The sequence below is a fragment of the Perca flavescens genome, chromosome 13, assembly GCF_004354835.1.
Source record: "Perca flavescens isolate YP-PL-M2 chromosome 13, PFLA_1.0, whole genome shotgun sequence".
Classification (NCBI taxonomy): Eukaryota; Metazoa; Chordata; class Actinopteri; order Perciformes; family Percidae; genus Perca; species Perca flavescens.
The window spans coordinates 16,946,912-16,960,534 of NC_041343.1; the positions used below are offsets into that span (position 1 = coordinate 16,946,912).

At 39.8% G+C, this 13,623-nt stretch overlaps 2 protein-coding genes across 4 annotated transcripts; one reads left to right on the top strand and one right to left on the bottom strand.

Moving 5' to 3' along the window:
- Positions 1–781: 781 nt before the first annotated feature.
- Positions 782–5,640, bottom strand: fgl1b (fibrinogen like 1B). The gene is made up of 9 exons (XM_028596212.1): positions 5,601–5,640; positions 5,411–5,509; positions 4,889–5,150; positions 2,275–2,434; positions 2,038–2,135; positions 1,833–1,921; positions 1,623–1,745; positions 1,446–1,510; positions 782–1,180 (listed from the first exon to the last, which is right to left on the bottom strand). The coding sequence occupies exons 1-9, from the start codon at positions 5,604–5,606 to the stop codon at positions 1,000–1,002; spliced, it is 1,083 nt and encodes a 360-aa protein (XP_028452013.1). The 5' UTR covers positions 5,607–5,640; the 3' UTR covers positions 782–999.
- On the top strand, positions 3,764–13,499 carry tpte (transmembrane phosphatase with tensin homology). 3 transcript variants are annotated; one of them, XM_028596209.1, is made up of 19 exons: positions 3,764–3,785; positions 7,903–7,987; positions 8,138–8,218; positions 8,318–8,365; positions 8,453–8,614; positions 9,101–9,220; positions 10,161–10,260; positions 10,419–10,482; positions 10,616–10,680; positions 10,827–10,887; positions 10,977–11,058; positions 11,424–11,512; positions 11,652–11,713; positions 11,803–11,883; positions 12,342–12,447; positions 12,557–12,654; positions 12,731–12,826; positions 12,929–12,999; positions 13,109–13,499. In XM_028596209.1, the coding sequence occupies exons 2-19, from the start codon at positions 7,941–7,943 to the stop codon at positions 13,209–13,211; spliced, it is 1,536 nt and encodes a 511-aa protein (XP_028452010.1). In that variant the 5' UTR covers positions 3,764–3,785; positions 7,903–7,940; the 3' UTR covers positions 13,212–13,499. The 3 variants fall into 3 exon arrangements, with proteins under 3 accessions (XP_028452010.1, XP_028452008.1, XP_028452009.1); XM_028596207.1 differs by lacking the exon at positions 3,764–3,785 and adding an exon at positions 7,019–7,388; XM_028596208.1 differs by lacking the exon at positions 3,764–3,785 and adding an exon at positions 7,395–7,514.
- The last annotated feature ends 124 nt before the right edge of the window (positions 13,500–13,623 follow it).

Consider the following 13,623-nt stretch of genomic DNA (forward strand, 5'->3'; position numbering starts at 1 on the left):
ATGGTACAGAAGTGAGATACCTCACTCTGTAGCTAAAACAGAGAGATCAACACACAGGGTGAAAACAGGAGCTGCAGCAATGTGCAGTACAACAAAATATGGTGTTTTCTGAAAATTAAACCACATAAACCTATTCTAGTACAACCTCTAAATACAATTATGAACCTGAAAATTAGCATAATATGAGCACTTTAATCTTAACACAGATACACATATCAGTGAATATTGTATTGTATGTTAGAGAATGTTTGCTCATCTATAAGGAGAGCAAAACATAATTTTTTGTATTTAAAGTTCTGTTTGAAAAAAAATGTTCTATTGTTTTTTTTTATTGAAATTGTTTAAATAGTTCACATTTTGATATGCATTAATATAATAATACTGTGTATGAATATATGTTTTTATTCATAATGTCTCCGTAGGTTTCTTTGTATATCAACTACTGGTTCAGTATTTAAATCATATTTAACACGGCCTTGTACCATCTGTATAATGCTCTGTTTAATATCAATAACAGTATTCAAAACTTTACAGAAGACAGGTTAGTCTTGTTCTACACTGCTAAATGTGCTGTTATCATGCTGTGAAGACCCACTGTACAACACTGCTGTTGTGAGAACCACTCACTACACTTTAGTTTACTGTTTAGGGACAATTTTCTATGTGTGACATAAGCATTGTAAAGCATTTTTCAGCAAAATGCACAAGGTAGAGGAACAGTATGCAGTTGTAACTATTGTTGGAGGACAGTAAAAAATGAACGTCATTGAGACATTGTGGCTAAGATGCTGTTTGGTTTATTGTTTGAGTAATATACACTTCATAGAAAGCATTGCTTACTGGAAAATAGAAGATACTGTAATATCAACATTAGATAATAGTTTCAAATGATGAAGCAAAGGCAGAAATTTGAATACAAAGAATTTAAAACATGACATCAGTCTTTGCCCGCATTCTTTTCACTGTGAATCACACACAGGAATGTGGGGCCTGGTGTTTTTAAATTCCCCCTGCTCCACTGCCCATGTTGTCCAAGAAAACCAGAGGCCGCACCTTCATAGTGGTGTGTCTGAGGGAATACCAAAGGCCTTTCCATGTTCCCCACACCACACCATTGTCGTACTGGCCCTTGTACTTCCCTGTGCGGTAAAACTTCCCATTTAGGTTGGCTGCATGACATCTGTAGATAGAAGGTTAATATACAATATCTAGGATGTTACATTTCCCCAAAAGACAAATTCAAGTGATTAAACCCTTGTGTATTTTTAAAGCATTTGTGTTCTAAACTAATCTTTCTTTTACAATATATTGGAAAGAACTGTGTCCTTAGCTTGACCAGTATGAGTCTTCACAAAACCCAGTACAGAAACTCATACAGTATTTCTAGAGAAGTAGTTTGTGCAAATTCAAGCAGAAGAAAGATACATTTATTTGAAAGGTCTCACCTGTTGAACCACCAACCTGCCTTATTTTCCTGAGCACAGTTGCCCTGAAGGTAGCGGTCATTGTCCTGTCAATGACCACCATTGGTGTTATCACAGTCATCATTTGCACATACTGAATAATCCTGCAGTTATTAGCATCATACATCTTATAATGGTAAAAAGGGATAGATGACTAACCTGATCTCTGGTGCTGAACTGCATTCCGCTGAGGCAAGCAGACCACTGCTCTACCATCCCACCACCAGTCAGAGCATCTCCAGCTCGCCCACTATACAGCCCATACTGGAGACGGTACTTGTTCTGAAATAGACAATTGAGCATGTGATGCTTCTTGAGAATCACAGTGACTTCTGATATCCCAGAAACAGAACTGTAAAATTGTCTTACAGCCTCATCAGTGATCCTGAAGTTCTCATAAAATGAATAACTTCTCTGGCCATCCCAGTCCATTAGATCAATCTTCACCAAGTTCTTACCTTCAGGGCAAAGAGATAAAGGCAACAAATGAGAGAAAAGCCAACCAACCAGACAATTTAGATACTGTAAGAAAAATATTATTTTAAAAATTAAACTGATTTTAACCATTTCTGACCTTCTGAAAGAAGCGAATACATGTGCTCATTCCCCAACCAAAACTCATCATTCCACAGTTTGAAGTCACCAAAGCCATCTCTGTAGTCCACCCAGTCTCTAAAAAGAGAATTAGGCAGATCTTTTATCTCACAGCTGTAAGCTCGATCAACACCTACACTGTCACACGATGCTGGGTTTTGCGATGATTTTGGGACTTATTATTTTCTCATGTGGGCTGCTTTCTCTGCTCAAATACCTGTTGAAATCAACTTTTCCATGCCGACGTTTCTGAAACACTGTCCATCCTCCTCCATCCTCCATGTCACAGTAAACCAAAAAGGGCTCCTGGTGTAATTTGGGTCTGATGCGGTAGAAACCGCTTGGTGATCTCAGTCTGTCAAACAGCTCAGAACAGTCTGGGAAAATAGCATTAAAAATACCGTAAAGAATGCTGATTATCATCCTTACCATTGTCAGGATGTTCTCATGAACATGTCCGAAAAGTTAAGCACTGTAATTCATATGATTTACACATTTTTTCTTCCTGCTGCGTGTGCACCATTGACTGCTGCTGTAAGAACGCGGCTGGGAATTTACAAGCAAGGGAGCGGAATTCGCTTCCCGGGGAAAACAATTTAGGACTTTCACCTGGGAAATGCGTGTTCCTTAGGAGAGTTACAATACAAACCACAATCTTTTCCTAAACTTAACTAGACATTTTGGTGCAAAACTAAACTTTCGTTGACGCATGACGCTCACTTTTTCTTTTTCTAAACTCAGTGTTGCCACAGTTACTTTGAAAAAGTAACTTAGTTTAGGGTGACCAAACGTCCACTTTTTACCTACTGTCCAGGGCGTCTGGGGGTTTATAAATTCATGAAAATGTCCGGTTTTCACTGTTTTTCATGGGACCATTAAGTGTGTACTTGAATTGACCGGCGCTTTGCACACAATACTAGGGTACTTTGTTGTGTGACGTAATTCCCGAGAGGCTGCCATGTGGGCGGCTCTGAGACGCGCACATACACAGGGACCAGAGCAGACAGCGGAGCAGCATTACACACAAAATGCCGAAGCGTTTCCTGCTAAAGATTTCCCACCGTGGTCACAAAACCAGGTCGGGACCGGACGGTATTATTTATCTTATTACATTGAAAAGGTATTAAGAGATATTTTGTTGAAGCTGGATTTTCTAACACAGAAGAGATCATATTTAGAACATTATTTCATATTATTTATTTATTTTAAAAGAGAGCTATTATTTTGTTAGAGGTTGTTACAAATTTAATTTTATTTTATTAGAAGATATTTTTGCACCATTGAGACACAATAAAGCATGTTCATTAACCTCTGAGAAGCCGGTCTGGATTTGTCTCGAGGCCGGGCCGAGTGTCCTCTTTTTGGAAATCAAAATATGGTCACCCTAACTTAGTTACTTTACAGATTACTTGATTTTAAAAGTAACAAAGTTACATTACAAGTTACTTTATTAGTTACATGCAGCAACTGCCGACAACACCCCCACAGCCTCGACATAAAAATGACAACCGGTTTACTGTGAGGCAGCTCGGCATTGCCAGTAGTAGGATCTGGTTTATTATGGCACGAAAGAGAGCGAGTCAACCGTGTTTAAGGGCAGCATTTCTTCTACAACATACTGCCCGACCAACTTCTTCAACCCTCCCCCACTTACTGTTCAGCTTTTGTTGTGTGGGTGGTGGGGGACCTCCTGCTCTCTGCTTCGCACCACCTGGTGGGACCTGCTCTGTAAGTTTGACTGCAGTGCTGCGACTCCAAATGTTTCCTCAAATTTGACGTAGTGTTTTTGTAGCTAGATAGCACTTTGTCGCCACCAGCACAGAGTGTACAACGAACCTTAATATTGCCGTCTTTAGCTGACACAAACTCAAAATAGTGACTGTATTTCCAGCTAGAAAACACACATCTCTCTCCTCCCTCCATTGTTGTTTACGTTTGTGTTGCTGCGTGGTACACGTGAACTGTCCACATGCTGAAAACGTGAACTGTCCACATGCTGAAAACGTGACTTGTCGCATACGTGACTTCACTCCCCGAGACACAAGAAGAAAGCAAAACTATATATTTTTACTAAGGAAAATGACAAAAATAGTAACGCACAGTGACTTGGATAAGTAACTTTAATTTGATTACTGGTTTGGAAATAGTAACGCGTTAGATTACTCGTTACTGAAAAAAGTGGTCAGATTAGAGTAAGGCATAACGCGTTACTGGCATCACTGCCTAAACTTAATCATAATCTTCGCCGAAATGACCAGCAGCTCGATGTGCTCTGTACCCAGCGCACAGTCATCTATTCTGGGGTAACTAGACCACCAGCTACCGCTGACCTGACGAAGCATTACGACCAGCAGCTTGCGGTGCTCTGCACTCAGCGCCGACAGTCACCCATTATGGAGTAACTGCTGACCGATTACCAGGAACGGCAGCTCGCGGTGCTCTGTACCCAGCTCACAGTCACCTATTCTGGGGTAAATGAACCACCAACTACCGCTGACCTGACAGAGCACAATGCTGAGCACCCTAGTCGGCGGCACGAAGCTGTGTAGTAGCTTAAACAGCTAGCAACTGCCGATCAGTAGCCGATGTCACGTGACCACTCGGAGGTCTTAGTTTTCGTTAAATATCATCCGTTTTAGTGCATAACTTTTCGTTTGATATCACGAACCCGTTCATGAGAATGCGTTGCCATTGTAAGCCATGATACATTCTTCATGTTGCATATTAGGTCATAGTTCTTCCATGCACTGTGGGCTCTGTAATTAGCACATCCGAAACTGTAATTTGACTTAAAATAAACACATATATGACATGATGTAAGCTTTTCTTACCTCTGTCGTGGACAATCAAACTGCCTGCTGGTGGAAGTGATTTCATCACTGTCAGATCATGATTGTCTAATGTCCCACTGCTGTTGTGGTTTACACTGGGAGGTGCGTCAGTTTCAGGTTTAGTATTAGATAAAGCAGGTTGAAATGGCCGGAAGTGCATTTGCAAGTGCTCAACCTGCCAAGTCCCGATCAAAAGTTTATTCTCCAGTTTCCTTATGCTGCGTTTGAGAGCTGTAACCTCTGGCCCGCATGATTCCTCTGCCTTCAATGAGGAAAACCAAAGTTATACATGAAATTTCTACCCATTTGTTGTACTATGTCGGTACACAGAGAGGGGCCAGCAAAAGCATAGCTGGCCGCATTTGCAGGCATCTAAACAGATTTTCACTCTGGACATTCTAGGAATGACAGTTATGTAAAAGCCTGACTGTGATTTGTGCTTTTTGAACCATATGTTTTACATTTTCAATGATACAATAACTAAGATTCTGAAGCCCTTAAAGAGTTGGATAAGCTACTTACTGACACTGGTGTAGAAGAGGCCATGGTTGGGCACACCAAAGCCAGCAACAGCAACACTGGCATGACTTCTAGGAAGAAGTCTTTTGCTGCAATATCAGTCTGAAATTATAAACACATAATTAAGATTAAAGAATAAACTGATACTTCAATTCTTCAAACTTTCTTCAAAATCTCTGCACCACCAGCCTACCTTCATTTCACGGTGCTTCTGCTTGTTTTTGCCAGGTGCAGTGTTCTTTTCCTCTGAAAATGTGTCAGTATTATTTATAGACTGGGCTGGTTCTGCATGGTCCATATTAGAGGATCCAGACTCGACAACCTTACCAAACAATGAACTTTTGAGCCAGTTTGATGTACTGACAAAGTACTGTCCTTATTTTTCTCTCCTTTTTTGGTAAATAAAATCATTCTAAAATGTGTATATTATTTTCCTTAAATTAATGATTTATGTTCATTGCACTCCCAAAGGACATATGGTGTCTTCAATAAACAGAAACCCAGGGGTTGTTTTGCAGTAGCTACAGCAAAGTTAGAGTAGCCTACATGGAAAAGGGATATGGGAAAGGATGTTGATTAAACATGACATGGTGCTCTTTGGATGCTTTTATATAGACCTTAGTGGTCCCCTAATACTGTATCTGAAGTCTTTCCCGAAATTCAGCCTTGGTGCAGAATTACAGCCACTAGAGCCAGTCCCACAATGAGCTTTCCCATGTGCCATTTCTGCATGTAGCTATTGAGGAGGGGGGGGGGCAAGGTGGAGGGTGGGGGGCGGGTGTGGCCTTGACCAACTGCCACTTTGCTCGTTTGAAAGCCACGATGTCTCTCTTTCTAATGGGCAGGCCAAATTCTCTGGGTGGGCAAAGCAGAGAAAGGGGAGGTAACCTTGCTCCTTATGACCTCATAAGGAGAAGATTCCAGATCGGCCCATCTGAGCTTTCATTTTCTCAAAGGCAGAGCAGGATACCCAGGGCTCGGTTTACACCTATCACCATTTCTAGCCACTGGGGGACCATAGGCAGGCTGGGGGAACTCATATTAATGTTAAGAAAAACTCATAAAGTGAAATGCCATGGGACCTTTAAATGTGTCCAACCAACAGCCAAAAGACCCAAGTGATGCATTAAATCCACAATGATTTGAACAAAGCAGTAAATCCACTTCAAGTGCTGTGGATATGGCTCCCTCTTGTGTTGGTTTGTAGTCGGTGGTAAAAAAAACCTGTGTTTTAAACAACACGGTTTAAATATTTTTTTATTGAAAAGACACCCATATCAAATCTACATTTTTACTACGTCATTTAAAAAAAAAATGAATGACTGTGATAGCCTAATGCTATGTCTTCAACCATGACTTTAGGCAATTGAAAAAAAAAAAAAAATATTGTTATTATATTGTTCTACCTTGGTCTGCGGCATCTTACTTTAATTCAGCCTTTCCCTTGGTTTTGCCAAACGTTTTATAACGGCATGCATTTAACTAAATAAAATATAATTTACACACGTTAGTTAAAAATGTTACAACAAAAAAGCACTTGCTGTCAATTTTTTAACATTATGCCATTATACTCGCAACAGGATAGGGCTTTTTGAGAATGCGCAACAATTAAAAACAGATGTTACAGAGAGGAGGGAGATGGGAGAGGGCAGTAGAAGCCGGTTGGCTGGCATTTTAATGCGAATACTAGCACTGGTTAAAAAAAAGCTTTGTACAGGAAGGTTGGTCACAGACTAAGTCAGTTTTCGTGTGGTTCTGATAAGAAAGATGAGTAAAGAGTAGCGAGGAAAAGGAGGGCAGAGGTTTTTTCACTGAGCTCCAGGAAGTCCGAAACTCTTACGCTTGCAAAAAAACGAAGAGGAATAGCGAATGAAAAAAAAGAAGAAAATCTACCCGGTTAACCTTTGAACCGTCTTCCTTTGTCCTCACAAGAAGTCACAAGACAAACTCCCGTATAATTTCACGAATGACAGTCCTAACGGTAAGCAGGCGCTGAGAGTTTAGATTAGAGTTTTTGGGGCTAATTTGGTTTCAACGGGGAAACCAAAGGAGAGGAAGAGACTGTGGGAAGGTGCTGAAAAGAAAAGAGGAAAAGAGGAGCTGAAAGGCGGGTGGTTTGTGTTGTTGAATCTAGCTGGATGTTTTCATTTTTCCTATAGGCAATATTGCATTCTGGATACTTTCTTAAGCAACTTGCTAACTACTTCTTCCTTGCTATGCACCGAAGGCAGGACTCAGGAATGCTGTAAACACTGGATGCTATGGGATAAGTTCTAGGAAGCACTAATGCACCCAGGATGTTGATCATGATTTGTTTTTCTTTCAAAAGGGGGGATTTATGTGAAAGAGATGCAGTATTTAATTTCAGTACAGGACACAACGTTTTTGTCCTCTAGCTTGCCTTTCCATTTATTTATTTTTTAACATTGTAACTTTGGAGCAACATGCTGAACAAGGGAGTTTTAATCTTTTCACACTCTTGTTTTTAAATGCAGACAATCCACGTTAAGAACAAAGCAAGAAGGAAGATATCATGTCCTCTGTCTATTTCAGTCCAGGGTCGGATTCAGGTGTAAATGGGTGAGGAATGTTTTAATGTTTGAACTGCTGTTTTATTTGACATGTGAGCGTGGTGGTGTTGTTTTGGAGGGCAGTGTGTCTTTTTAGTCTGCTTTTTTGTTAAGATCTTATATCGTTTATGTTATCTATCTTGCTATCCTTTTCTATTAGAAACATTGCAAAAATGGAGGATGCTAAAGTGGAGATTGACGATGGAAAGGATGAGAGTGTGGTACCAGACACAATGTATCAGTAAGTTTATACATCTTGCACTCCAAACAGTTTTGTTTGCAACACTTTTATTCAGAAGCATATTTACTGGCAGGCATTACTTTCTTTTCTCCTTTGCAGCAATATCCGGAAGAAAATAGCACCTTTTGTTATGTCCTTTGGATTTCGGTGAGTGTGTTTTGCAAACTCTTTTGGAGGACAATGATGGTTCTTTAATTGCCTGGTAGTGTTTGATGATGTTGTCTTTTCTTCTAGTATATTTGGAGTGATATTGATCCTAGTGGACTTTGTGCTGGTCATTGTGGACTTATCCCTGCCAGCCAAGAGCAGAGAGGTTGGAGATGCCTTAGAGGCCGTGTCCCTCACTATCTCCCTCTTCTTTCTTGCTGACGTTCTCTTGCGGGTCTATGTAGAAGGGTGAGTGAGAAAGGAAGGCCTTGCATGCAGTTGTGTAGTAGTATAGCCACTTTTAAATCTTACCTTTGTGAAGCTTATGTTAATTATTAGCTGACACTGTGTTAGAAGGGAGTTCATTCAGGCACTAGTTTGTGGTTTTGCTGTAATAGATTGCAAAATATTGTAAACTTGCTAGTAAATGTGAGAACCAGAAATCTTTTGAAAGAGTGACACAAACATTCCCGGAGTCCGCTGTCAGCAGAAACCAAAAGTGATTAGCTGTTAAACAGGAAGTTATGAGAGGAAGCTGGACAGGAAATGTATGGCATGTATGGGGCTTCTCCTTGGAAAACATAATGACTCAGAGTACTAGCAGTGTCACTGAATAAATACTTCCTACTACAGTAATGTTAGATTTAGGCACATACTATTAGTTGCATGATCTGGGCTGTTTTTTCCAACAGCATGGAAATTCTCTCATGTTGTGTTCAATTAACCAAATTTTAGGTTCAAAGTTTACTTCCGCTCCATGCTGAACATCATAGATGCCTGTGTTGTGGTTATCACGCTGGTGGTGACCATGATCTACACCTTCACTGACCTGTCAGGAGTCGAGCTCATCCCCAGGTACCTGCTTTCCCCAGCTATCGGACATGTAATATCACTAGAAATGGCTCAAACTGTTGTGTTGGACATTTGGTCTTTTTGTAAAGTGGATAAAGAATCATAAAAGTACATGGAGGCTTCAAGGACGATTTGAATTTGGGTATAAAGGTTTAGTTTATAATAATCCACAAATTGTTGTTCAGTTTAGCCTTCACACATTCATAGTCCACCCACACAGGAGTTTTCACTTATGTTGCCTGATTAGACCTCTTCTCATGACTGTGTATAAACTGTGCTCAATTTAACTCTTTAATGGACAATTTAATCTCCCTCACTCTCCTGTTAGTTTGGTTGCACCTGTGAGGTGGGACCCTTTACACCTCTCTCCGTAGAGTTTGTTGACATCACGGAATTCCCAGCTTTCACCTGGCTGTCTCATCAGCCACAGTAATTAAAACACCTGTGTGGGCGAGCAGGGCCTTTAAGACTATTATTACAGTAGTACTTTCACATTTTGGGAACCCTTTTAAATACTGCAAAAACAAAGATTATTTTTCCTTTGGGAGCTCTAAATATTTTGCAAGGATTTAGGCAATAAAAATGTGAATGCTTCAGTGGATTTTTTTATTTATTTAATAATGATATTGCGAGATTGTGATTGTGATAGACATCATTTTTCTTTCTAAACGTTTCATAACGAGCAGAGTATTTCATTGAAATAATCCGTTTTGTTTAACCCAGACTGAACAACTAACAATCAATACAGGGAACATCAAAAAATTATTGAACACATTTTGAATATACTTAAAAATATCTTAAAAATACTGATTAATACCATATTATTGTTTTTATAATTTTTTTATAAATACCTTTTTATAATACTACATTATACCCAATGCCATTAAGATGTTTACATTTGTTAATTGATTCATAAGTTCTTTTTTTTTTTTTTTTTCATCAGGGTGGTGACATTTCTCCGTTTCCTGAGAATAATAATCCTGGTGAGAGTTTTCAGACTGGCAGCTCAGAGGAAAGAGCTGGAGAAGGTCACCAGGAGGATGGTAAGCTCCTCACCATGGATGCATTGAAAACTGTGAATAACTAATGTAGTGAAGTTCACTGGAGTCTCCTGGAGGATTGCAGCTTTGTAGAATTCGGGTTGGCATCAAGAGAGAAGAGGTCTACTACTTCCTAATCATTGACCTGCTATTTTTCTCAGGTTTCTGAGAACAAGCGCCGTTATCAGAAGGATGGATTTGATCTTGATCTTACCTATGTCACAGGTAGTTGTTACATGCTGTGTAATGCAAAACGCCCACCATAAATGCATGTAAAAAAATGCATGACTAAAATATATATGACTAAAAAAATGACACCCTTTTTAAGAAGTGGAACATTTGTTTACATCTTCTGTAGACCGTGTCATTGCCATGTCTTTCCCCTCCTCCGGGAAGCAGTCATTCTACAGGAATCCAATCAGGGTAAGTCTGACACAACCAGGGTACATGCATTACTAACTTTTGATGGTTTTAATCTAAATACGCTCACCAATTTAAAAATGAATCTATTCATACGCACCATTGTTAAAAGGAACTTATAACATAATTCCTGTTCTCTTGCTGTGCAGGAAGTGGCGAGATTCCTGGACACTAAACACCAAGACCACTATAAAGTTTACAACCTGTGCAGTAAGTTGGCACCTCCTCTCGTCACGTGCACTGCATTCCTTTGTATGTAGAACCACACAAACCATGTCAACGTTATCTTTTGTTTCCAGGTGAGAAAGGCTACGACCCCCAGTTTTTCCACTACAAGGTTGAACGGGTGTTTATTGATGACCACAACGTCCCTTCGTTGGAGTGTGTAACATTTTCTGTATAATGTTTTGTTTCACCTCCCCCTTTTGTTCGTAATTATACTGAAGCACTTTGGATTACAGCTACACACCTTTTGTTATTCTAATGGTATCGATGCATTAGGTTGACATTATTGACACAACCATAATGCCTGCAAATTGCACTTAAATTTCCCTGTGTGCTGTCAACCAAGTTTATCTTATCTTGCGTGTTTGCACAGTTTTGTCTAGGTGTGTGTAATATTTCTGTAAAGTATTATGAACACATACAGAAACAGGATGTATCACTAACTAGCATTATGTGTTGTACAGTAGTTTGCCAGGTTATCTCAATGTCTTTATCATTGTATGTTCTACTATGTGTCTCAGGGACATGCTAAAATACACAGCAAACGTGAGGGAGTGGATGTCCGCTGATCCCAAAAACATAATCGCTATTCACTGTAAAGGAGGGAAAGGTGATTCCAAAAGATCCTGACTTGTTTCATTCTCATTTAGGGAATTATTTGAGTTGAACAAAGACATTAGTTTAGTGTACAGTTGCTGAATGTGTGTAACTTTCACTCTTAGTTTACCCTCTACTGCTCTCGTTCACAGGACGCACAGGTACTATGGTGTGCACCTGGTTTATTGACAGCGACCAGTTTGAGAGCGCACAGGTACATATGAGATTTGGTCATGGAAGGGTTAATAAATGAGCAAAACATTTTCAAACACTTCCTTACATTGATTTCTGTTTGTCCACCAGGAAAGTCTGGAGTATTTTGGTGAGAGGAGGACAGACAAGAGTCAGAGCTCCAAATTTCAGGGAGTGGAGACTCCCTCTCAGGTAAGAACAAGTCACTCAGGGGCCAAACTAACAGACTATTTATTTAATAGAGGCATTTATTAGAACTCCCCCATTTTAGGACTTTGTGTAGAATTTGAAAAAAGTCTGACTGGTGCCTTCCAGTGGTAGTATGAAAAATTAAACAATGGCAGACAAGGGGTGAAAGAAGCACATAGACAGGACTCACTTTTTTTTTTTCTTAGAACTTATGCCATCAAAGTAGTTTAAGAAGATTATACAATTCCTAGCAGTCTCATCATTTACCATATCTAGTGTATATCATATTTATTTGTATTATGTACAGCACATACAGTGTATACACTTGCTATAAGCTCATGATTACTCTGGAGAGTTTATGACGATTTGAATAGATTGTCAGTATAGAAAAGTTTACCTAATAATAAAACCTGGGATCATTTGGTAAAGATGTTTTAGCTCTGCTGTGTGTTGATCCACAGAGCCGGTACGTGGGGTACTACGAGATCATGAAGGACAAGTTCAATAGACAGCTGCCTCCACCTCAAAGCCTCCGGATCAAGAGCATCCGCATCCATTCCATAGCAGGTAGAACCCAGCTAACCAGCAGGGCACTCCCAACACATAACTTTATCCTTTACATATCTCTTGTGCCTGTGGTATTATGTATATCTGCTTCCTCCCCCCTCTCACCCAGGTGTGGGTAAAGGTGATGGTAGTGATCTCAAGGTGAAGATAATTGTGAAGAAAGAGCTGGTATTTCAATGTGTGTGTGCCAAACAGGAGAACTGTACAGTAAGTCTCACACACTCGACACAGCATGCACTCATTCATTGGTTGAATGTGTGATTGTGTTATTTTGTTTATATAGGTGTTTCCGGATGTGGGTGCTAATGCAGCAGTCATCAGCCTACAGAATGGGCCTGTGGTTGAAGGGGATGTGAAGATCATGTTTGAATCCAGTGCAGTGAGTGTTTGCATTTACACCTTTTAAATTGCATATTAGCATACTGCATTTAGCTGGAGTGTCTAATGATTCACTTTATTTTGGTTTAATCATTCCCCTCAGGGTCTTCCAAAAGGATACGAAGATGTTCCGTTCTACTTCTGGTTCAATACCTCCTTCATAGAGGACAACAAGTAGGTTTCTGATGCAATCATTTCTTTAGCTCCTTGATTCAAACTTTTCATATTGTGTTGCCGACTGAACTCATTCAAACTCAACACATTCCCTCTAAACTCTCCACAGGCTGTTTCTACCCAGGGAGGAGCTAGACAACCCACACAAACCAAAAACCTGGGACCTGTACAAGGAGGACTTTGGGGTCACTATGTTCTTCTCAGAACCATAATAAAAGCCCTTCAGAAAGATGAACAAATGGCTTGTGACAGTTGTGCTTTTAATTGTGAGCAGAAATCAGTAGGTTGGACACACTCAAATGAACGAGAGTGCAGTGTTAAAATTGAAGAGAGGCATAAAATTACTTGTTTAGAATGTATGATCTAAAAGGACAGTGGAGTACTCCACTGAGTCAAATCATATGGACTGCAGTTTTGCTCTCAAGAGTCATGTGGGACTTAAACTGAAATTTATAATGGAGATGTAGAGATTACCATTAAATGTTATATATTCCATTGAATCAGTTGCATCTGTATGCATGTGGGTTCTTTTGGGTGTCCTAAAATAGAATTTAAAAATCTGACATTGAGTCTTAGTTACATTACAGAATAAAAAGCAGTTGAAAGTACCCTTCGTTTTGAGAA